Source organism: Lissotriton helveticus, chromosome 6 (genome assembly GCF_964261635.1).
Source record: "Lissotriton helveticus chromosome 6, aLisHel1.1, whole genome shotgun sequence".
In the NCBI taxonomy this organism is placed as follows: domain Eukaryota; kingdom Metazoa; phylum Chordata; class Amphibia; order Caudata; family Salamandridae; genus Lissotriton; species Lissotriton helveticus.
The window spans coordinates 516,396,360-516,422,004 of NC_136067.1; the positions used below are offsets into that span (position 1 = coordinate 516,396,360).

The 25,645-nt window shown below is 41.8% G+C and overlaps 1 protein-coding gene across 1 annotated transcript in view; it reads right to left on the reverse strand.

Annotated features, from left to right (window-relative positions):
- COL21A1 (collagen type XXI alpha 1 chain) overlaps nucleotides 1-25,645 on the reverse strand; it is a 388,231-nt gene that overhangs the window by 78,190 nt on the left and 284,396 nt on the right. Inside the window, exons 20-24 of the mRNA XM_078646805.1 lie at nucleotides 25,238-25,273; nucleotides 7,609-7,653; nucleotides 4,857-4,889; nucleotides 4,621-4,767; nucleotides 1,671-1,847 (exon numbers count right to left, since the gene is read on the reverse strand). Coding sequence (XP_078502931.1) covers nucleotides 1,671-1,847; nucleotides 4,621-4,767; nucleotides 4,857-4,889; nucleotides 7,609-7,653; nucleotides 25,238-25,273 — 438 coding nt within the window. The remainder of the gene's footprint in view (nucleotides 1-1,670; nucleotides 1,848-4,620; nucleotides 4,768-4,856; nucleotides 4,890-7,608; nucleotides 7,654-25,237; nucleotides 25,274-25,645) is intronic.

The window sequence follows — 25,645 nt, forward strand, 5'->3', positions numbered from 1 at the left end:
CTGTGTGGTACTTGTGTGGCAGTTGCACAGTAGCGAGTAATAGTAGTGAGTGGTGTGGAACTCTACTGGTGTGAGGAGACAGTCTTAGAGACATGGATGTTATAGCTTGTAGGGTTGTGTTATGGTGATTGGTACTAAGTAGCTAAGAAGTGCTTGTGAAATGATGGAGTGGCAGTGTTATTTGTAGTAGTCAGTTGTGTACTGGTAACAAGTCATGCTTGTATAATTCTCCCTTTGCCTATGATAGTAATGTGATTATACCACTCAAATCTGAACCACTTAATGCTACAGGTAAACACAGAAAGTAAAAGAACTCAATCAAATATAAACTTGCAAGCAATCCTCAAACTTTACAACACTAACCTTGTGCAGTCCAAATTTTTTATCCAGGGCAGGTTCTCAAAAGTAACAAGACAGAACGGTATCCCAAATATTTCCTTCAAAACAGTTCACAAAAACTATCTGCAAACTAAGGGCACCTTCTTACACAAAAACAATCATGAGAAGCTTTTTGCTCTTTCTACATGAGCTTTAGAATGCAACACACATAGAAAGAGGAAAACAAGGTGAAATATACATATTTCTTCTCGTCAGATGCATTTGTCTGTCAGCAAACGTCCAGGCTAATACACTTTTAACTGCACACTGAGTCTGAATGCAAAGAGTACACAAATGCAGTGGTCAAACACCAAGGTGTTTATTATGTTACAGAGGTATGGTTCCTCATGTACTTTTCCTTGCAGGATCTTAGCAATTTTATGATTCCTATTATTTCTAAATTGTGCCTCATCCTTCTCTCTCAGCTACCCCTCTGGTGTCCACCTATACCCACTCTCCTCTCCTTTCTTCTCCCTCCAGGTCCTCCATATTAACTTGACACAAGTTCCCATATGGAATTTAAAAGAGCTTCCATGGTCTGGAGTGGTGGGCTATGTTTTGACTCGACTGATGTATCTGATCCTTGTCTATTTAATATCCCTTCTAGCCACCTCAAAATGTGTCCTGCTCCTGTAGTTCCATCTAAGCAGCAAAGGCCTGCCACATGCCTTCTATCCAGAAAGTCGATAACTGCAGCCTAAGTTCTTGCTATATGAGTCATTCATTTATTTGTTTTTTCATTAGACACATTTGTTCTATGAGGTACCGTAGATATCAGAAATGTCCTGTGAGTTGGGTTCCAATACAGTAGCCCCTCTGCAACATAAAAGAGTTGTGATCACTTGGAAATGTAATTGTTGATAGCTATAACCTTACAAAAGCACTGTGTGTGCAACCCTGTGCCTCTTTGATCCTAGAACTTCTTAGTCTGAGTTATTTTCATTATATATCTGTAGCAGTTATTTTTTTTGCATATGCTTTGCACCAATATTTATTTCTCTCACTCTCAATCTTGAAATCTCTTTCTTTCATTATTCTATTTTCTAACATTTTCTTTCATTTAATTTCCTTTTTTCTTCCATTCTTTTTTTTTACTTTCTTCTTCCAGCCTTACTTTTTTTATTAGTTTTCTTTCCTCATTTCTTACTATCTTTTTTCATTCTTTTTAAATGAATATATTTTTCCATCCCACCCCTTCTTTCATTCTCTGTTTACTTTTTTATTTCTTTCCCGCTCTCGCCCTGTCCTCTCTTTTGATCAGTTCCTATCTCAATATATTCATGTCAACTTACAGTTTCTCCAGGTGGTCCAGGTGAGCCTGCAGGTCCAGGCGGCCCCATTGGAACATCTCCATTCAATGGACAGGCACTTGCGCATTGCCTCCTTACAGCATGTGCATAAGTTGACATTTGTTCTAGGAAAACCTTTTTGCACACTTCTAACACCCGGGATGCTGGAAAGGATACTCCCTATTTGGAGAGAATGTAAGAACTGCATTAGTATCAAGACACTGTAAACATATAACATTATCTTTATTTTTGCATTAAGACATAAAGATGTCCTGTTTTTTTACTCTCTGAAACATTGTTAATTGGCACAGACATCTTTATAAATAATTTACCAACAGTGATTGACCTGTTAAAACAGGTTAAGGATAGCTATGTAAAATTAAACATGAACTTTGTGAAGTCTGGTGGTCATGACAAGCTGAATAACATGTGAAGTATCAACTTGAGGCTGATGAGTTTTCTGCCATGAACTGTCATACAAATAAATGGCTTTCAAAACAGGTATAAAAGTGTAATAATGAACAAACTGAAGAATAAAGCTGGATCCTCGACTGAACACTCTTAAAGAAGCAAACCTTGTAAGGATCCAAATCCGTCACTGCTGTGGCTTGATAAATTCACATCTTTGATTCTGTAAAGCTTGTTCTAGAGCACCAGACTTAGACTTAGACTTAGCATCATAGGTGTGGTTTCCCCTGACCTTTTGCCTCTACCTCGTGAATTTATGATTGTGTTATGGATTTCGTTTTTGTTGGCTTAGATGCTTTGGGCACTTTTCCATTGCTCATCAGTGTCAACGTGAAAGTGTGCCCTGTGTAAATTGTTATTATAATTGATTATCCCTGATTTACATACTTGATTTACTGGTAAGTCCCTAGTAAAGTCCTCTGAGTGTGCTATGGCCTGTAAAACAAATACTACTAGTGGGCATGCAGCACTGATTGTGCCACCCACGTGAGTGGCCCTGTAAATGCATCTCATACCTGCCAAAGCATTCTCTTCATGGGCAGTTTTAAACTGCCATGTCCACCTGACAAGTGCACCCACTTGTCAGGCCCTAACCTTCCTTTTTCTTACATTTAAGGCACTCCTCAGGTAGGCCCAAGGTACCCCCATGGTCAGGGTGCCGTGTATGTGGAATATAGGACGCGTGTTGGTGTCTTTAACATGTCCTGATAGTGAAAAACTGCCAATTTCCTTTTTTACTATTGAAAGGCTATCTGTCCTATAGGCTAACATGGGAGTTACTTTGTAATATCTCACAAGTATAACTTTACATAAGAACAAGATAGGGAAATGGAGTTCTAGCTCTCTAAACTTAGAATGTTTGTGTATAGACTGTCTGAGTGTGGTGTGACCGGGGCTGGGGATGTGCATTCAGTGTAGACAGCCACAAGGGGCGTTGAGGTGGGTCCTGCCTCTCCCGGGTGAGTCATAGTTGGGCTGAATAGACCTTGGCAGCAGTGGTGGGAGGAGTTTCACTTGCTTCTGAATAGGCAGTGTCTCCTTGACACAATGCTGTCTCAACCTCCTGTGGTCATGCTGCACCAGGGAGGATAGAACTGGTTTGGACTGGACTTAGAGACCCTTGCCACAAACAAAACAAAGCAAAAATGAGGAATACGTTTTTTAACCTTCAATATCAGCGAATTAGATCACTTATGGAGTCAAGAGGAACCTCTTTCAAGGAGAAGAGCTGGAGAGCTGTAAGGAGGAGTACTGCCCCTTTGCTGCATGTGCTTTGCTGAGTTAGCCTGCAGTTGCTGCTTCTGCCAAGGAGATGACAATGACTGGGACTTTGCTGTGAACTTGTTTGAATAAGAACCTCCAAGGCCTGTGTGTGCTGGCCTACTGTTCTGAAGTCTCAGGAGCACAAATGCTTCACCTGCAAACCACTGAATAGCACCTCGACTCCTCTGTGAACTCCTCCAATCAAAAGGGCACCGATTTCAGTTCCTGGGCCCTAAGAATTGTGTGGTTGGTGCTGCATAGCAAGAAAAAAACTCTAACGGCGTCAGCAACGCCGCCAGTAACGTTGTGACCTGAACCGAGGATGGGGCACAGCTTGTGAAGTGCACGATGCACCGCCCCTTCTGCACAGCAGCTCCGATACCCTTTGACGCCTGCGGACGCCTGCAGTTATCGGCCTTCCTGTCTCCAGCACTTGCACCAACGCCACACTGCCAGCGCCTGCATCCTGTTATTGCAGAGCCAATTCCAGACGAAGGTGACTTCACAAACTCTTTAGCCTCACATCGCCTCACTGGAACCAATGCCTCATTGCTGACACCACCTAACTTCCCCAGTCCTGGATTTGACACCTCACCTCCACATGGACTCAATGCCTCGCCTCATCAATGGCAACCAGGGAATCGGCTTTGCCTCGGCACCCAAACCTCACCTCCATGACGCAGTGCATCATCCATAGACTTTGTTTCCAAGGTGCTGTTGTTTGGGAGTCCATGTCACTCCATGCCTGATGTCGAGCACTTGGCGGTCGGCACCACACTTTGGATTTATGCCTCTGACGGCGTCATAATAACCACAAACAAAGCTATTTATTTATACAAGTGCTATTTTTGAAGTATTTGCTATGAAAATAATATCTTGATACTTTAACGTTGTATTTTTGTCATTTTGGTCTTGTTTGATTTAGATTGAGATACTTTATTTTTTTAAACTGGTGTGGTGTCCATTTGTGGTGTTTTCACTGTGTTACTGTGTGTTTAAAGTACAAATACTTAACACATTGCCTTTGGGATAAGTCTGTCTGCTCGTGGCAAGCAGGGGGTATCTAAAGTGTGCAACTCCCTTACCCGGACTAGAAGCCAGGGTCCCTACTTGAACAAAGGTGCATATCTCTGGCAATTATAGACCCCCATTTCTAACAGCCAGTGATCAGGGGAATGATATTGGCAACACACTAAATGAGAACCTTAGAGGCAAATCTCACCGGACGGCCCACTGGTCCAGAATTCCCAGGTACACCTTCATCACCAGGAACACCCATCTCTCCAGGAGGGCCTCGACGTCCCGATTCGCCCGCTTGACCACGTTTACCCATCTGTCCTTCTGGCCCTCGTGATCCTCGGTCACCAACCTAGAAAGGAAAAAACATTTTTGTTAGAAAGCACTTCACCCCACCTTACCCTGGTGACTCTGTGATAACAGTATGTGTTTTCTACTTACAGTTCCTTTGGGCCCTTTGGTCCCCTTTTCTCCCTATTAATAAAAGCAGGAAACAAGTGTTATTTTTTAACAGTTATTGCTAGCTTAATTATTCGTGCTGTTTCACATCACTTGTAAATGTCAACAAAAATAGAGGCTTTATGAAAAAAGAAAGAGGAGGGTCCAAGGGAAAGTTTATAGACCTGCAAAGGATGCTATCCCCAATTCAATACTCATAGACAACATAGAAATCCTTGGGTCTAGAATAGTGAGATAAAAAGCCAGAGACACTAAAAAACAAATCACACAGAGTGAACTGTGGGATAATCCCTTTCAGGACGTAATCCCGCACCCATAAAAGGTGGCATACCTCATAAACTGGGGTTCTCCTCCTGGCGGAAAACCCTAATAGCACCAGGGGTACATCCCCCTCGCTTAGAGGGAGGAGTTCAGGGATTTTTTCATATTTACTCTACGGAGGATATTTTAAATCCAAAGAATATCCTCTGTAGAATAGATATAAAAAAACATCCCTGAGCTCCTCCCTCGCAGCGAGGGGGTTGTAGCCTCTTGCTGCGCTGTGCTGCGCTGCTTGAAAAGGAGAGGGCAGGAATGCGCCATGTCTATCAAGATATGCCACTTCCTGCTCCCTCCTTGTGCTGGGCACTTTTTCTGCCTAGCTCCAAGGCAAGCACCCTTTCACCATAGTGCAAGGGTGCCTGTGTTGGAGGCACAATTGTTTTTGTGCAGGAAGGGACACCTTCCTGGATACAAACAATTCTTTTGTGCTTTTTCCTTTTTCTACATGTACTGCAGAATGCAGCACATGTTGAAAGAGGAATAAACAAGAAGAAATAAAGATATTTCTCCGTGTTACACCTTTACCTACATTCATGGTAAATCTGGGAATGCACCAAAATCCATGGAACGACTTCCTGGGACAGAGAAACACAGGCAGTGACTTACACTGCCTAGTGTTACTCCAGATTTACCAAGAAACTCGGGCTTGGTAAATATCATTCTAGGTTTTGCGTCTCCCTGCGTCCCCTTGATTTGTGTGAGGGTGATGCAAAACCTTTGATAAATATGGCCCTCCGTTTACTTGAATGGGATAAGTATTGGAAGCAAAGACTGTTTATATAGACCACAGAACAGATATGTCCTAGCTAATGGCATTCTAGTAAGAAGTGAAGTAGCTTCAGTTTCTGCTGATAAAGAGCAGGGAAAAAGACAGTTGGCACTGGAGATACAGTGATCACTTGTTTCCAGAAGGATACCAACGATTATATGCCCCTGTACGCTACACTTCACCTTATTTATAAACCACCAGCTATTTCTTGATCTACTATGTAAAGCCTTCTGCAAACCTGGCCAGAGGGTCACAATCGCTCTATAAAAAACACACTGAATGAATAAATAATAACTGATCATTGAACCAGATTCAGGTGGGGAAATGGGCATTTTACAGAGATTTCCTGACAACTGGTAAAACACCTCTCACCAGAAAATAAATGACCTAATTCAGTCACATTATACTCAGATAGACACTGTTGTAACCCAGTGTTCATCACTCCAAATTCCAGGGACGCTTATATAAAACCCATATAGGTGACAGAGTATTCAGTAATTCAGGTTTGACTTTTTCTTGCCTTGCGTTTACTATTGAGCTCCACATGCAATGCAATTAACATGGAGTGATAACACACTCACGGTGCTGTCTCATAGTGATAATATTTAGGTGCCTATTACGATGGGAGTCAGAGAGCCTCCAACCATCGGTCAAGGGCTTTCTGACCTCCATCGTCGGTTTCAATTCCGACCGGCTGATAAAGACTCAGCCACTCGGAACTGGATCCGGCCGATCATTCTGGTTGGCTTCCGACGGGCTTAAGGAGCCTGTAGGCCAGTCGGAACCGGCTTGTAGTCCCAAAGGGCGGGCCTTTTCCACCCTTGGAATTACGATGCACGGTTTCCGGCATGGTTTTCATGCCGGCCTCTCCGACATGGAAACAGGTACTTCACATTTAGGTTGTTATAGTGCTTGGTCTACCCCTCAAACTAACCAGGACGCCAACCACTGTGTAGATAGAATTTTGATTTTTGATCCTGATGAATAGCTAATAGATCACTTATGTGACTAACCGAGCAAGAAACATGTTGACCGCCATATATTAGCAACCAACAAAACATTATGTCAGAGATAGGGTAATTCTGTTTGTTAAACTGGCAAGTGGACTCACTAAAAATGGTTTTAGTGTACTATTAGTCTATTTTTTTTAAAATGTTTCCTTCACACCACTCACAAACCCTTACACTCATTTGCACTTCAAGGTCAAACACTTGCACTTTACATTACGGCTTGGGAACAAAAAGATCTCCAACAAAGAGCCCCTTTTAGGGTGCCCTTTGGGCATTGCAGCACCAGCATAACGAGGAGCAAGCCCTATGATGAAGCATGACACCCAAATATCTGTGTAAGGGCTCTAGTTCCAAAAAGAGGAGACTCCGGCTCCTACCTTTGGATAGATATAGTTATACCGACCAATCTTTCTAATTTTCTTCATCTCAGAAACTGCATACTTTGTTTGATAGTAGTAAGGAAATCATTGCAATAAAAAGGTGACACAAATCTCTACTACTGTCACAGTAATTCACTTTGTAAATATCTCAGAATTTTAGCAGCTTTGTTGATTGAACAAGAAAATCTGACAAGTATTGACTGCTAAAACTGCATTGCTAAATCAGTTTTTTTGCTCAAGTAAAGAAAACATACCTTGGCACCTTCTTTGCCTTTAATACCAGTGACTCCAAGTGAGCCCTAGAGAACAAAACATAAACATTTAAGAAGCAGAATCATTTCTTACAATTATATATGGAATGTCTTACTATTTATTGTCTTATAACATAATATCAATATGTTTTCTTTAAACAAAATAAATTATATGGGGACAAAGTACTCTCTGTCATACATTATAACGATATTACATGTAATCAAGCAGTTTCAACACCATATAGAGAAACCTGACCGAAGCCGGAGTTTTTTTATGTGGACTGAGGTGCCTTGCTATATCCTTATAATGTATAACAGGGGGTACTTTATTTCTTATAATAGATGGTCACACCATCACCCTTAATAGTCACTGGACTCCTGGGAGTACAGTCTCAAGGTGGGGCTAACAACTGAAGAGGAAAATATGATCAAGTGATGTATACCAAGGATGTAAGTTATCATATTTTGCCACAATTCAGAGGGAGAATGCAGTAATACTCTGTACAATGTATCCATGGAGATGTTCAAAAGTGATCAAGGTAATGGATAACAATGAATAAAAACTACAACGCAGTGTTGAAAATGTGTTTGAAAGCTCGGTCAAGCACTCTCAGTCAGTGCACCTTGGGACTGAACTCATAGGAGTTCAGTGACTATTGATGATTCATTGAGTGTCTAGGGTTGGAAGGTGCAACACGGTAGCATGACATCACCTTGAAAACATTTTTTCATACAGGAGCATTAACACTATTGGATTGCATACAAAAGGCTTCAATCTTTCATATCACACCATCATCCTTCCTACAAAATATTTTAAATCGTTGTTGTGTTGCTCTTTCAGAGAGATAGGATGTCTACAAACACGACAAAAAAAATAGAATTTGAAATGCGAAATTAAACTCTCCTAAAAGCAGTTAGATATTTGTTTCAAAAAGATATTAGAATCAGGTGGATACAAGTCAGATTTCTTTATAAGAAGCACTGTATCTCTGAATATGAAAAACATGCAGAGAGATTCTATCTTTTCTATATTTAACTAAAGCATGTAAAAATAAACTTGTTGTTATAAATATCTCCTTTCTACTGATCACTGTTCATCTGAAAAGCACTGCAGCTACAGTATTTATTTAATGCAGGTGACTACAGATATCACAAATTGCCTGTAGTAAGGAAATTAGAAGTGGGCTTTTATACAGGGATTTTGTAATATATTATTTGTCTAAAAGATGTGGGTATTACTGCGGATGTTGTGATTTAAAGTTCTTTTGGCATTTACCATATCATACATATTCTTACATGTCCATAATAAACATTATCTATAATAACTTTCTATAAGAGTTATAAGTAAAAGGAAAGTTATGTGGTGTGCTTATGAAGAAGCCTTGGTTTGGGCATTTCAATTAGAAAGTACTACTGTTAGTAATTATGACAATATCAGTCAATTGAGAAAGATAGAGTTCTCGCAAATTGCAAATGAATCAGCTGTATTTGAAAGTGTGAAGGATATACTTCTCAAGCAGCAGGATACCATGAAATAAGTGTTGACTTGGCCTACCTTTTGAAAATTCAATTGAAAGAAGACTGAGGACGTTCAGCTGCTTGACCTGTTTACCAATACCCCTGACACTGGATTAGGTTAATCTATTTAAAATTGCAATTATGAAAGTAGGATTGTTCCAATTATAACTGTGTGGATTAATTTTCTTTGGACTTGAAATGCACTACAGGCACATTATAAAGGATTTTCTTATTATGTATATGTATTTGAGATAAAAAAGGAAAAGAAAACATTTGAAGGGATTTCTTTAATCCTTTATTCTCTTTTTCTTGTTCTTGCCTTCTCTTTTATTAGCAGAGGATGTTAATATTCAATGTGATATCACACTCCTCTTTTAGATATGAACACTCAATAAATACCATGAAAGTTGGTATAAGGACAAGGCAAAACCTAGAATGCAAGCCACCTTCAATGGCACTGAGTGGTACGGTAAATCTGGAGTAACACAAACAGGGCATGCCATTACCTTGTTTTACTCTACTCTAGGGAGGCGTTCCCAGGGGAGGTATAGCGAGGAGAAATATCTTTATTTCTCCACTTTGTTTCCATTGTCAGAATGCGCTGCATTCTGCAGCACATTAATAAAAGAGCAAACCCCCTCAGAGGATTTTTTTGCCCCTTCCTGCACCAAAATTATCCTGCCTGCAACACAGTCACACTTGCACCATTGTGCAAGGATGTCTGCATGGGCATCAGCAGTTTGTGGGTAAGCTCGGGCAAAGAGCAGGAATGTGCCATATCTTTTTATCTATACCCTTTCCTTTTCACCCAGCACAGCAAAGTCTCTTGCTATGTGGCGTTCTGTGAAATAATGATAAATATGGCCCTGTGTATCCACTCATCACAAAATAATAATGTGAAGGCAACAGTGTATGTGATTCAAAAATAATTATGTCTGAGTAGGTGTAACTTATTCTTGAATTTCTACTGAACTCTTAGTTACTTCTAGTCATGAATAAAAAGCTTTGTTAATCAGGCTATAGATTAATGTTAACACTATTGATTACTTCAAAATGCTAAATAAGTCATTGAATATGGAAGTTGAAAGGAATATTATCCATTGTTGGAATCACACATTTCTTGGTGGAGTATGCAAGTGGACTGCCTGGCTGCTGGCATTGAAGCTATTAAATATAAAAGCCAGTATGGGGCAAGAATGGTAGCACCTGCTACCGCATTCCTCTTGGAGAAATAAATGTGCCATTTGAAATCCACTCTCTATTAAGAATTAATGCAAGCAAATGCAGTATTCAAGGGAAAACAAAGCTTTGGCATGGCATGGTTAAGATGTGGGTAATGTACAGCATAACCACAAAAGAATATGACTCATTACAATGCGTACTAATACCACGCGTGGCATTACAATGCGGGTATTAGTATGTGTTGTCAATTACAATGACCTACCACTACATCACATACTTTTACCACAAATATGCCTTTACCACACATGCCATTACAACGCGAAAGCATGTGTGGTAAAGATATACTCATAGGAAAAGTATGAAAGGTAAGTCTCCCTACACTTAAACACTACACTGCAAGACCTCCCTACACTACCCAAAACCCTAAAGCAGTACCCCCAGCATGACCCTCCTCTACCTACAATAAAACACTACCCTGCACGACCCCCAACACTACCCTAAACCCTAAAACACGACCCCCTGCACGACCCTCCCCCAACCCTGAGTCCTCTCCCTACACTTAAACACTACCCTACACGACCCCCAACACTACCCTAAACCCTAAAACAGTACCCCCAGCACAACCCTTCCCCGACCCCCAGCCCTCTCCCTACACTTAAACACTACCTGCACGACTCCCCTGACACTACCCTAAACCCTTAAACACTACCCTGCACTATACACACGTCCCACACCAACCCCCTTTTACCCTAAAAAAGTAACCCCAACCCCAGGCCCAATCCCCCTTACCTCTCTCTCCTTCTGGTTCCTGCTTCACGTCGGTTCTGAGGGGCGGTGCACGTCATTGTGAAGAAATGGAGAGCCTCTGTTTCCTTACAACGAGGTGGATTGGCATTTTTTTTTACATCGCATGCGTTGTAAAAGTGCATGCAATGTACAAAAAATGCTTAGTAATGGCTACGCCTTGTTACATCGCATGCGTTGTAATGCTTGGGATGTAACAGCATGCGGGGAAACAGCTGCTTTGTAGGGGCTGTTTCCCCCACAAAAGGATTCTAGAGGAAGTTCAAAATAAATGAGGAAATAAACAACTGGACTGATGTGGATTCTACATATATCACCAAAGTAGAGTCCTAAATGATATCCGTACATGCATTCTGAAATCTAAAGCACATTGACAGAGGCTAAGACTATGTCACTATTTTAAAGTCATGGTCTCAGTACATTATGCGGCACATGCACATGTGTAGTGTACAAATATCCTAAGAGCCTATCTTCAATGTGCATATGTGCATTTTATGCTAGTGTCAGAAATGTCATTAGATCTTCCCCTGAAGCTTTAATGCAGATTAAATAATGACATCATTTAAAACAACGATTAGAAATAACGGTAAGTGGATTCAAGGATGGACTGTAAAGTTGTCTTAGAATCATAGGTTGCTAAGTTGTCCATACCCTGTGCAGTGGTTGAACAGTCTAAATCTGCATAGTCGAACGGGGACATCAGAATCAAGAAATATTTATACAATTTACACATTATTCTTTTTTCTGGGCCATCAGTTCAAGATTATAACTGTGTATATGGTGCCTTCTTTTATTGGTTTACTGATTTTCAGAACATTACCTCAATAGCAAGTGGCCATTTCCCTCAATGCAGTCTCACTTGATGTCAACCTAATTTCTTACAGATTTTAATATAAATACAGGTAGACATAAAATAAAGATAAGAAGATGATCAGGAAAAATTGAGAATCATTTTTAGGAATGGCTAAAGCTACTACTATTCCTTATAATGCTGAGCACGTTTTGGGCTCTAAAAGTAGTGGATGAAATTGTGATACATGGGTGCAGGTGTTAATTAAGATATTAATTTCTCTGACGACAGAAATAGTTTAGTAAAGTTGATGTTATTGATCATAATTACCATAACAAAGGTTTCTCTGTAACATTAAAAAAGAAGAGAATTGCATTACGCACTTAGAAAGATGGAATTACAACCTATGTATTCTGCATGTAGGGCCATTGTAGGTAAACGGAGAAAAGGGTACAGAATATCAATACAAATGTCTACAAAAGACAACAAAGGGCCTGAATGGGTTAACACTTTCAATGCGCTAATTCATCAGAATTTGTGTACACTTTGGGGACATGGTTAATAGCCTGGATTGTGTGTATCAGTGGGCCAAAACATGTTTGTGTAATTGTATCAGGGACATACATGTGGGTTCCATATAAAGAGTTGTTACTAAAGCAAAGGATATATCCCAATGTAAATCTGTCTTTAATAATGTACCCTATATGAAGGCCCCTAACACTACTGATAATGTTTGAGAACTGATAATTGATTATGACTATGTACTTGATTGTAAAGAATGTAGAGTCGTGCCAGTGAAAGGTAAAATTGTTTATTCCGCAACATCTCCTGGCTCTCACTGAGGAGAGCTGATAATTATTTCAGAGATTACCTGTTGGAATGTTCCATTTAGTGGATTAAGGGAAATGGGCAGGGAGGATAACAATGGAATGGTCTCCACATCTCCTAACGAAAATATTAGAAAAAGTTTCTACAACATACATTAGTCCTTTTGCCAAAATGGAGTTTTAGAAAATCTTTTGACATTTGGGTTACTATCTTCCCTGGATAATGAATACAAAACACTTTTTCGATCTTCCGTCCGGTTCAACATGTGATGAGGGAATTTCACAAGTCTGTCCATATTCCACATCTGCCCATTGTCCAGTATAACAAACTTACCTTTTATTTTCATTATTTGTATTGGTCTAGAAAATGTGCTTTCCTTTTCAGAGAGCTATAATATTGGTCTTTTAAACAAAACCATTCCCCCTTCTTTCCACAATTGTTTATTGACTCAATGTTTCATATCAAATACATTTTTGTATAATTCTGTTGATCACTTAGGGCCTGGTTATGATCCGTGCGGATGGGATACTCCATCACAAATGTGACGGATAGCCTATCTGCTGTATTGCAAGTTCCATTGGATATAATGGAATTGTAATTTGGTGGACAGGACATCCGTCACATTTGTGACGGAGTTTCTCATTTGCCAAGATCGTAAACAGGCCCGTAAATGTTTTGCTCCCCTTAAGGTTCTTATCATAAACCATAGGCTTTCCACCTCCAAACCACCCTGGACATAGTTTAGTACAGGTTTGCCTACCACTTATGGAACTAAAGGGAGATATTCCTATAGCTAAGTTGGGGGCTTTGTGGTATGACCATAATATTTCTTGTAAAAGTTTTTCTATTATTTATGCATGTGAGCTGGACGAATTCTTTAATAATTTTTTAGCCCTCTCTTCCAAGCCAATAGACTAAGAACGATACAATGCTGTCCTTTAAAAATAAAATGTTTTCATTAGCGGTTGTATAATACACATCAGGACAGCACAGTACACATGTTGGTGTCACAGACAATAAAATATAACAGTTCAAAGCAGCCTTTAATCGAAATAAAACAGTTGGAAGGATTATCCACATCTAGGGGCTGAGAACACAGTGCCGTAGACACATAGACACACAACCACAGAGCCCCAGTCTATATCCGATGAACAAGTTGCAAAACCACTTCTGCACTGTGCTTTGTTTATGTTGTTTTTGATCAAACTAAAAACAACAAAAGGAGTCTAACAACGTTAAAAAAAGTAGATCGACAGAATCAGCAGCATATACCCATTGTGGTCTCCCATACAATGCTGTCCTTTGGTGAATAATGGACAAATTTGATAAAAATTCCTTCATAGGCTGGGATGTAAATTGGATGCCATTCTCGGGCACTAATATTACTGGAATACCCTCTCATGTAAAAGAATCTCTTAAAGAATCTATCAATGTTTCAGTTGCTGTGTTATTCACTAGTCTTGTCATTGTCCAATGTGAATGGTAATCTATCAGTATGAACACAAACCTTTAGGGAACAACTCTTTTATTAATGGGACCAATTATCCCCAAGGCTAACTTCTTCTCCGGTTTACAGGAGAAAGTGGTGTTTTATGAATGATTTTAGATTTGTCGCTGTATGCACAACTGCTAAATTCTCTTACTTTCATATTAACCATTGCATCCATCTTATAGAACCAATAAACTGATCACAATCTGGATCTGGTAAGGCTTCTACCCAAGTGTCCCTGTTTGGCTAAATCAACTGGTTTCTCACATAGGCTAACTGGAGGTGGTACCTTTTATCTCCTCAACAACATTTCCTCTATTATGTTTAGATCATTTCTTACCTCGCAACATTCTTTTAACTCTTCATTTAGAGTTGTGCACTTTGTGAGTCAACCTTATATTATGTATTCTTTAAGTTATGATAACATCTTTACTTGTTTAATCCCTCAATTATTTTGGTGTTAGAGAAGCTGTGTTTATTTGCAGAACAGGGGATTCATTTACTTCAAAATTATATTCTATCTCAAGAGGTGCTCTTGAAAAATAGTCAGCCGCAATACTCCATTTGGCAATACAGGGGCTGCTTCTCTCCACTCCCTTACTTGTGAACATGTAGGTGAGGAGCTTATGGTCTGTTTTCATTATAAGGCTCTAGACCTCATAAATACAATTTGAAACGTTGAATAACTTAAAAGCATGCTACGGATTCTGTTTCCACAACCGAGCAGATGCATTCTGATTTTGAAAGGGATCATGAAGCAAAGGACACTATCTTCTACTTACCATATACATACTGAGATAAGGTAGCTTCTACACCCATGTTCCTTGCATCTGTAGTTAAATATGTTTTTTGGAAGTATCAACATTTTCTAAGGATGGTACAGATACAATTGTGTTCAAATTAATCTTGACGATTTTTGTCCCAAGAAGACTTTCTCTCACTTTAAATAAGTTTCTTAGATTGTAAGTAATATCTGAAAAATGTCTAATGTACTTGGACAGGTACTCAACTAATCTCAAATATGATTCATATTCATCTTTAGTTGTTTAGTGGGGGGCTTTTTTAACTGCATCCAATATACTAACTTTTGTTTTGAACCCTTAGCTAACTCCAGTTTGATATTTATCTCTTTTCAGGGTAATGCTAGCATATCTTAATCTTCCTAACACTAAGCATAAGGTGTCATTATGTTCTGACACTGATGAACTATAGTTCCTAATGTCATCTTGGAAACACAGTGTTGGGTCTGCCCTCTAAAATTCTCTGCATTATTTTCAGGAATACTGCCACTGCAGATGCTAAACCAAAAGGCATACTACAGAACATGAATGCCATCAAAAGCATTATAAATTCGGTTAAAGGTCTGGATGAGGAATGGAGTTCCACCTTATGGTAGATCATTGATAAATGAATCACACTAAAAACAAGTATTTAGTATTAATACTAGCGCCAGCCACTCAGAACAATCAATGGATTCTATTATGCCCAACTCTGCGAGGTGACTGAGAGGTGACTGAGAGGCATATTTACAAGCCCCTATCACCACCACAACGTCACTTTTCCCGATACTGTGGTGGCAATAGGGGCTTAGGTGGCAATAGGGCAATAGGGGCTTCACATAATTTACAAGGCAGCGTAAGCCACTTAATGTGGCTTAACGCTGCTTTGTAAATAAGGCACCCTTTCACACTATACTTAGCTTGAAAGGGGAGGGCAATGGGTGTTGCGGTCAGCGTTTCACTATAACAGGGAGCGCCAAAATTGGGATCAGGGAAAACCTGGTCTTACACTGACGCAACAAGAAGAAGTTTTTAATTTCTCCTCATTCTTGCTATTTCCATGTGTGCTGCATTGTGCAGCACACAAAGAAACAGCAAAACACCATTGATTGTTTTTGTGCAGGAAGATATCCCTTCCTGCATGTAAACAATCTTTAAAAAAAATGATGTTTTGCAACTTCCATGTGTGCTGCATTAAGCAGCACACATAGAAGTTACAAAACGCCATTTAAAGATTGTTTATGTGCAGGAAGAACACCTTCCCGCACATAAACAATCTTCCCCTGCACCGCAGACACCGTTACACTATGGTGCAAGGGTGCCTGTGTTGGCGCTAGGCAGCTAAATTTAGTAACCAGCGCAGGGGGAAACGCATGGCTGCACCATATTTTTGTAAATATGGTGCCTCCCTGTGTTTCAGAAGTGGTGGAGCGCAGCATTAAGCCAACAAGGCCTACGCTGCACTCCGTCACTTCTATTGTAATTATGCCCCCGAGTTCTTTTTGTAGGAGATCTTACATTAGGTGAGGAGCATTATGTGCCTTATGAACTACAGGTGTATACATTTCATTTAATTTGATTTTATGTTAATAGTCTTTGAGTAAATTAGCCTGTCTGTTAACAATTCCGAAAATTCATCACCCACTTGGTCACCAGTGCGAAATCTATCTATGACAAGAACTTGGTCTGAGTTGTTAGAATCCAAGGTGATCCAAAGTTATTTCTGGTGATGCCATCTCAAAAGATTTGATCCTTTCCTTGTTATGTACATTTTTGCTACTGTGGATCTGCCTTTAAATGGCAACCACTAGATTTTATATCAGGTGGCTCTAGATTTGCATCAATACCAGCTACTATATCATTAAAATCTTCATGACAGACCAACGTAAATTGAGAACAAGTATTGGCATACATCTTTACAGGTATTCCATTTTGAACAATGCTACATTGAGGATAATTGTTGAGCTTTACCTTGCCTAGAGATTGTTTGACTTGAAAAGCAATTTTATTTACTTCTAAATTATCCTCTTCCAATATGTTAATCACTGCTTCTTGTTTAGATGGGGATTACATGTATCTAGTACAGGATGCTGTGTGTTCAATACATTTAGCTTTTTCTGTTGCATCAGTAGCCCTGGATTTTTGCTAATAGTTTCTCCTGAATGTTCTCAATATATTTGTACATCTTGATAATTGGTCTCTGATTAGAGAATCATTTAGAGAACCACACTGACACAATTGGCTTTAGCCTTGAAGAGGAGCAATGTAATTTGTTACACTTTCATTTTTTCCTTGTATTCTGCAAAGAAATCTATGCCTTTCTAGAACCATAATCACTTATCCCCAAATTGTGTTTCATGCTTTAGAAAGTCATTATATACACCCATATTACTTTCTTCCATTTCTTCTGGGAATTCACTAGGTTCAGATAATTTTTCATAAATCTTTCGATCATGAATACTTACATTTTGAAAAAGTATTTTTTGTTTCATGTACTCAATCTTTCTCACTCTATCGTAATTAAACAGGATTCAAACAATTTTACCCATCCCTTCCATGGCAGAGTTGGTTCTCCCATTTCACTAGGCCTGCGATGTGCTTGCTGCCGCCATGGAGCAATAGTAATGAAATATTACTACACGTAACATTATTACCAGTAGTATACGAACCTAAGTGTGAGAAGGTATTAATTCCTGCCTCTTTGAATATTAATACATTTCAATTCAACATGTATGATAGATACCTCATGTAAGTCTTACAATACTCTGTGGTTTGTAACTTATGTTACTATGTGTTTGATTTGAATTAAATGTCTTATCTACTGGCAATCACTCAGGGTTGTATAACAGATTTGTATAGAAAGGGGAAAATATCAGAGAATCCCCAGCAAACATGAGATACAAAATGTCAGCGACTCTCCAAATTGTATAGAGAGGATTAGAGGACAGCCAGATTTTGGACAACATTTTGTGCATTTCTCACTCATATTTAGACAGCACATGTCCTAGTTTAGTTTAAGCCACATGTTTTCATTTGTATGCATTGCCTGAGGTTAGCATTCCATTTTTGACAATTCCCATAGAGTGTACTCATTTAAGTTCTTATAAAATATATTGATTTGATCTACGTTTGGCGAGGTAGGAATAAACTTCTTATCAATTATATAGAATAACAAAATCTATTTACCTAGTTCTGTGTAGCCAAATGTGTATATGTATGATCACAATCACAATATTTACAATGTTCATTAGTGGGAAATACAGATTAACATAATTCGATAAATAGACATGGCTGAAAATAAAATCAAAGCTACATCTACATGGACAGTTGCTAGATGGAAACAATAGGTTGTTCAATGTCATTTCGGTCTCAAGAGAAAGTAACAAAAAATGCATAGATACACATAGCTCTTACAACAAATCTAAAAAAAAAATGAATAACGGTGAGTTGTCTTTGTATGTGTTACCAAACATTTCAACTCTTCAATTAAGTGGTCAAAATAATTGGTGATGTGTGCAAGAGTTTTTTTTTTTAAATAAATTTTTTATTAAAAGAAAGAAAACAAAATACAAGGCAAAAACAGTCTGCATGGACATGTGTTCATGGAGGAGGACACCCGAGCACGGTGTTACACAGTAAGTCAGTAGTACAATGAGTGGGGAGGGGGCCAGCGGGGAAACAAGTCAAAGATAACATAAAGAACGTAATACATGGAATGCCGGATCAGGGGTACAGGGGGACATCGGGGCTCGCCACGAACGGAGGCGTACACATATTTCCACAATATGCCTTCCATTGGGTCCAGATTTTGTTCCATTTCCTAGGTCTGCCCCGTGCCACATACACAGTCTTCTCTCTGAACATACACCAATCCATATTCTCCTTCCATACCGATACTGTGGGCGGCTGCCGGGAGCCCCACAACTGCGCAATGTTTCTCTTAGCGGTCATATTCCCAAGGGTCGCCCACTGCGTCTGTGCCACGTTATAATCATTCGGCTCCCACACATTCAACAAACAGCGTCTGGCTTCGGGCGACAACACCACTCCAGTGACCCTTCCCATCATGGCATGCACAGGACTCCAGAACGTCGCCACCTCCGGGCACTCCCAAATTATATGAAGGAAAGTTCAGACCATTCCACAACCGCGCTTACATAAACCATCAGAGGAATAACCCATACGAATCAATCGCGGACCAGTAACAAATACACGATGCAAGATTTTGAGCTCAACGAGTCGGAGACGGGCGGGAATCGCCACTTCCTTAGGCGAGGATAATGCAGATTGCCAATCCTCGTCATCCAGCTCCAAACCATCACAGGTCCAAGCCTCCCTGAGACACGCCAGCAGATCCACCCGGTTATTGACCAACTTCTTGTATATCAAAGAAATGGTACTGTCGGGCACGTGGCCGTCAAGGACCCGATCTTCAAGAGGGGAGGACTCGGGGATGTCGGCACCCGCGGGGAGAACCGAGTTTAAAGCATGGTGAACCTGTGCATACCGGAAGAACTCCCTGTCACTCAATTCATATTCCGTCTTTAATGCGGCGAAGGTCTTGATTTTGCCCTTGACCCAAAGATCGCCCACTCTGCTGATACCAATCATATCCCATTTTTCAAACCCTTTCGTTTTCCAGAGACATCCCAACCTTTCAGACGCATATAACGGGGTAGGGGGATTTTTAAACGCCCCTGGAGGAAATTGAGACTGGTCGACTTCCATCAGCTTCTATCATTACACCCACCAAACCCTTCTAAGGACGTTTCGCTGTGATATGACCATTTCTGTGAGTGGCTGACCCAAGCCCTGGACACCTTAATCCCTGCAGGATGGAGTAAAATTCGATCTGGCCCCTCTAGCCCGTGGTATGATGATTCCCTCAGGCTTCTTAAGACAGCATGTAAAAGGGCTGAAAGAGCCTGGCGTAAGACTTACGAGACCGATCTTAAGCAGACCTACTTGGCCAGTATTAAAATATACCATCGAGCCATTTGTAAAGCCCGAGACACTTTTTACTCCGCGGAGTTTAAGAACAGTCCCAACCCCATAAAACTCATTTTTAAGGTCTGCAAAGATCTTACCAGCAAGAAAACTGCGGTAATGGAAAAACGCTCCCTGACTCATTGTGAAGAGTTAGCGGCTTTCTTTGTGGAGAAAGTTGAGGCGATTTACCGTACATTTCCCCCGCAAACTGTGCCTATTAACAACTTAGGATGCATTCCCTCGACCTTTAGGTCTCTTTCATTATTATCTAAGCCATCCCAGGAAGAGTTTAAATCTCTTGCTATAAAGGTCAAATCGGGCTCGCCTGCCGATCCACTAAGACCTGCACAATTTAGAGAATCCGCTGAGGTCTGCTTTTCCTTGGTGCATGATCTTATTGGGTTATCCTTTGAGTCCGGGACTGTTCCCAGTAAATGGAAACAGGCTACGGTCATCCCAATTTTAAAGAAGCCCACCTTGGATCCATCGAAACCTGAACATTATCGACCCATCTCTCTCCTCCCATGGGTATCCAAACTTGCGGAGGCACATGCCAATAAAATCCTGTCTTGCCATCTCCAAAGCTCAGGCATTCTAGATCCATCTCAGAATGGTTTCCGTGCAGGTCACAGCACGGAGACAGCCTTGCTGGCGATGGTGGAGCACCTGCGGAGAATGATGGACTCAGGACAGACGGCGGCACTGATCCTTTTGGATCTCAGTGCCGCTTTCGATACTGTCTCCCACCCCATCCTTCTTCAACGGTTGCGAGAGGCTGGTGTGGAGAATATAGCATTTGAATGGTTTCGCTCCTTCCTATCAGGACGCACCTTCAAAGTATCCACCCCTCCATTTGAATCTGCCCCACGCAACATTTCCCAAGGGGTCCCGCAAGGTTCGGCACTCAGTCCGACCCTTTTTAACCTGTACGTGCAGCCGCTAGCTACTGTCACTAAGAGATGGGGTCTAACTATGGTGTTGTACGCCGACGACACCCAGCTAGCGGTTGCACTAAATGGGGACCCTGCGGTTGAGGCCCCCAAATTCCAGATGGCCCTCAAGGAGGTGGCTAGTTGGATGACGGAGAATTGCCTCCAACTCAATGCAGCGAAGACTGAGGTCTTAGTTCTGGGTAAACAGGTTCATCTCTGGGGAGACCGCTGGTGGCCACCGGAGCTAGGTCAAGCCCCCATTCCTGTGACAGAAGCTAAGAACCTTGGGGTCTGGCTCGATTCCAACTTGACCTTTATCCCTCACACTAAAAAAGTTGCCGGCACCTGTTTTGGGGTCCTTCAGAGCCTAAGACCCATTTTTAAATTTTTTGATGCTCCTACAAGGCAACTCATTGTCCAAACCACAGTGCTCTCTCGATTGGATTACGCCAGCTCGCTTCTCTTAGGCGTTAACCAAGCTGTACTTACACGCCTCCAGCGCATGCAAAACGCGGCTGCCAGAATGTTGGTAATTTACAAAAAGGGGGTGGTGATGGACAGAGTATCTGAGTTAATCAGAACACTCCTACCCAGTCAACAGATCAGGGCTTGATCCATCACCGTTTTTTAGCTCACTGCACCATCCCAGTTCAGAACCTGGCTATATGCAAATTAGTCAGTCCCTGGCCCAGTGCATCATGGGAACAGTGCAGACCAAACTACCAAGCCAATTCTTCACTGGAAAGGAAACAAGCTTCCGGGGACCGGTTTCTGGCATTACAGCCGTCTTCGGCCCGGCTTGCTTGAATCCTGATGGTGCAATGAGCAAGGGACTCATGTCTGAGACACTCTGTTCATCACCACCCCCTTTTCTGAATCATTTTGTCCACCATAAGCGTGGAAGGGTATACTCAGATGTGAGTCCCTTGCTCATTGCACCATCAGGATTCAAGCAAGCCGGGCCGACGACGGCTGTAATGCCAGAAACCGGTCCCCGGAAGCTTGTTTCCTTCCCAGTATAAGAATTGGCTTGGTAGTTTGGTTTGCCCTGTTCCCATCATGCACTGGGACAGGAACAGACTAATTTGCATGTAGCCAGGTTCTGAGCTGGGATGGTGCAGTGAGCTAAAAAACGGTGATGGATCAAGCCCTGATCTTTGGACTGGGTAAGAGTGGTCTGCTTAATTCAGACACTCTGTTAATCACCACCCCCTTTTCTGAATCATTTTGTCCACCATAAGCGTGGAAGGGTAAACTCAGATGTGAGTCACTTGCGCATTGCACCATCAGGATTCAAGCAAGCCGGGCCGACGACGGCTGAAATGCCAGAAACCGGTCCCCGGAAGCTTGTTTCCTTCCCAGTATAAGAATTGGCTTGGTAGTTTGGTTTGCCCTGTTCCCATCATGCACTGGGACAGGAACAGACTAATTTGCATGTAGCCAGGTTCTGAGCTGGGATGGTGCAGTGAGCTAAAAAACGGTGATGGATCAAGCCCTGATCTTTGGACTGGGTAAGAGTGGTCTGCTTAATTCAGACACTCTGTTCATCACCACCCCCTTTTCTGAATCATTTTGTCCACCATAAGCGTGGAAGGGTATACTCAGATGTGAGTCCCTTGCTCATTGCACCATCAGGATTCAAGCAAGCCGGGCCGACGACGGCTGAAATGCCAGAAACCGGTCCCCGGAAGCTTGTTTCCTTCCCAGTATAAGAATTGGCTTGGTAGTTTGGTTTGCCCTGTTCCCATCATGCACTGGTACAGGAACAGACTAATTTGCATGTAGCCAGGTTCTGAGCTGGGATGGTGCAGTGAACTAAAAAACGGTGATGGATCAAGCCCTGATCTTTGGACTGGGTAAGAGTGGTCTGCTTAATTCAGACACTCTGTTCATCACCACCCCCTTTTCTGAATCAGCCAGAATGTTGGTAGGCCTGCCTAAATTCTGTTCTGCCAGACGTACCATCCATGACCTTCACTGGCTGCCCGTCGGACAGAGGATTAAGTTCAAGGCCCTGTGCCTGGTTTTTAAGATCTTAAAGGCTTCATCTCCCCCTATCCTTGCACAGGCAATCTCCTATTATATTCCTTCCAGAGTTCTACGATCGACGGGTCAATTTCTGGCATGTGTCCCTCGCTTCAGGAAAACCAGAGTTGGTGGCCGCTCCTTTGGTGTCCTGGCAGCGAGTCTCTGGAACACTTTACCCGTTGACATTCGTGCCCTACCGGATCTGCTGTCTTTTAGAAGAGCTATCAAGACCTTTTTGTTTCCACTTCTTTAATTCTATTCCCTGTTCTATCTGGTTTTTCCATCTGGTTGTGTTATTGCCCATTATAGCGCCGGGACGCCACTTTGCTGTGGCAGCTGAGCGCTTTATAAAATTTATAACATAACATAACATAGCTCGAGTCAATCGATCTCTCCATCCCATAGCCGCATTCGCATCATGCCACACTCCTACCGCAATCCTGGTGGGTCCAGATAGACCCTTTCCCGCCACCTCGGAGTAGAGCGCCCTATTGTAGTCCCCGCCCGGTAACAGATATTTATCCATCTTGAATGCCGGGTTAGGAGCTGGAGCGTACGTTGCATGATTGATCGCACTCAGCTGCGAGGCCCAAACATAATGCCTGATATTAGGAAGCGCAATACCTCCGTCGTACCAGGGAAGTGTGAGTTTAGCGAGGGCGATACGTGAACGTCCATCCCAGATTAATCGTCTCTGCAGACTCTCCACCTCTCGAAAATAGCTCGCCGGAACAGTATCAAACGTATTCTGAAGCGCGTACAAAAACCGCGGCAAGGACATCATTTTGAAAAGGGCTGCGCGCCCGAGCGGTGATAGAGGAAACCCGCGCCAGCGCACGACATCAAGTTTCAATCTCTGAAGAGGAGGGAGCAGATTACGCTCATAGCGAGCCACGGGATCCAGGGATATAAATATCCCCAAGTACCTAAATCCCATCGATGAGACCTGGATAGGGCACCTGCGAGGCAAAGGAGAGAGACCACCCGAGAGCACATATACACAGGATTTGGCCCAGTTGACAACAAGGCCCGAGTTCTTCTCAAACGAAGTAAGCACATCAAACAAAACATTCAGAGATTTTTGAGGGGACGTAAGGTACAAAAAGATATTATCCGCGTAGAGCGAGACGCGGTCCTCAAAGTCCGGGGACAACTGAATACCCTTAATCGAAGGCTCCCACCGCAACCAGACAGCCAGCGGTTCAAGGGCAAGAGCGAAAAGCAGTGGTGACAATGGGCAGCCCTGCCGTGTGCCCCTCCCGAGGACAAAAGACTCAGATACTCGGCCATTCACGACCACCTGCGCCAGCTGCTCCTCATACAAAAGTTTCACCCAACCGATAAACCCGGGGCCGAAACCAAATTTCGCAAGAGCGACCCAGAGATAAGGCCACTCTAGCGTATCCAAGGCCATCGTAGCGTCCAAGGAAGCCAAGATGACCGGCTCACGAAAAGACGCCGCCCTCGCGAGAACACCATGCAAGCGCCGCAGGTTGAGCGCAGTGTTACGGTGTGGGATAAAACCGGACTGATCCGGGTGGATCAAGTCACTGATAACATTCGTCAGGCGGTTAGCCAATAATTTGGCAAGAATTTTCGGTTCGGCATTTAGAAGCGAGATGGGTCTATAAGACGAACAGCGATCTCGTGGCTTACCCTCCTTATGAATCACGACGATAGTGGCAAGACGCTGGTCACAGGGAAGGGTGCCGATGTCTCGCGACTCTAGAAACATATCACAAAGATACGGAGCCATTTTGTCAGGACACAATTTGTAGAGTTCAATGGGCAGACCATTGGGACCCATGGCCTTGCCAGAACGCACTGAACGAATAGCTGTAGCCACCTCATCCACGGAGAGCGCCGCGTCCATTAGGTCTCTGTCAGCCTCAGACAGGCATGTGCAAGAGTTTTTGGGTACTAATTTGAAAACTATTATTTTCTATATTGTACATCTATCTGAAACTGATGGTACCTTAAGAATTTAGATTAATATTTCAATTGTATATACAGTTATAACCTATAATTAAATATATACATATTTGTGAATATCTCTATGCTCATGAATTTCTAGGTAAAGATCACATGCATCTAAACCCTTTCCCATAATGTGTATTCCCCTCAGAAACTGCCTAGATTAAGCCTTATTAAATACTAATGCTTTCCTTTCCACAATTTTATGAAACAATATCGAAAGGTTTTCAATTAAATGCGACTTCTGCCCATGAGAAGACATTTAGAAACACTCTTCCCTGAAAAACAGATTTCTGATAAAATGTCTGTTTCTTAATACCTTTATTCCAGTTCGTCCTTGAAGACCCACGTGACCCTGTAAAAGACATAATAAAGCATTACTGTTGGTCCAATTTCGCAGATATTTATAGTTATGTTGCATTGTCAGGTTGGCCTGGTTGTTTTTTTTATTTTTCTAGTTCAAAAACAGCAATACTTGCTGTTTGCCTTTTTTTGGGTCAGCATTGAAAGTACTAACATGATAACAAGGTCTGAAGCCTTTGTAGGAATCATGCATTCTATCAGGAAACACTATGGTGATCCTGAAGGGTTGGCACCTTTTGCTTGGACAGCTCTCCCAGAACTACCAGAGTGCTGTTTTTGGTTTTGCATTTTTTATGCAGTATGTCACCTTAGCATTCTGAGTGTTTGGGATCCATGCTTGGGAATTATTTCATTACTCGGTGAA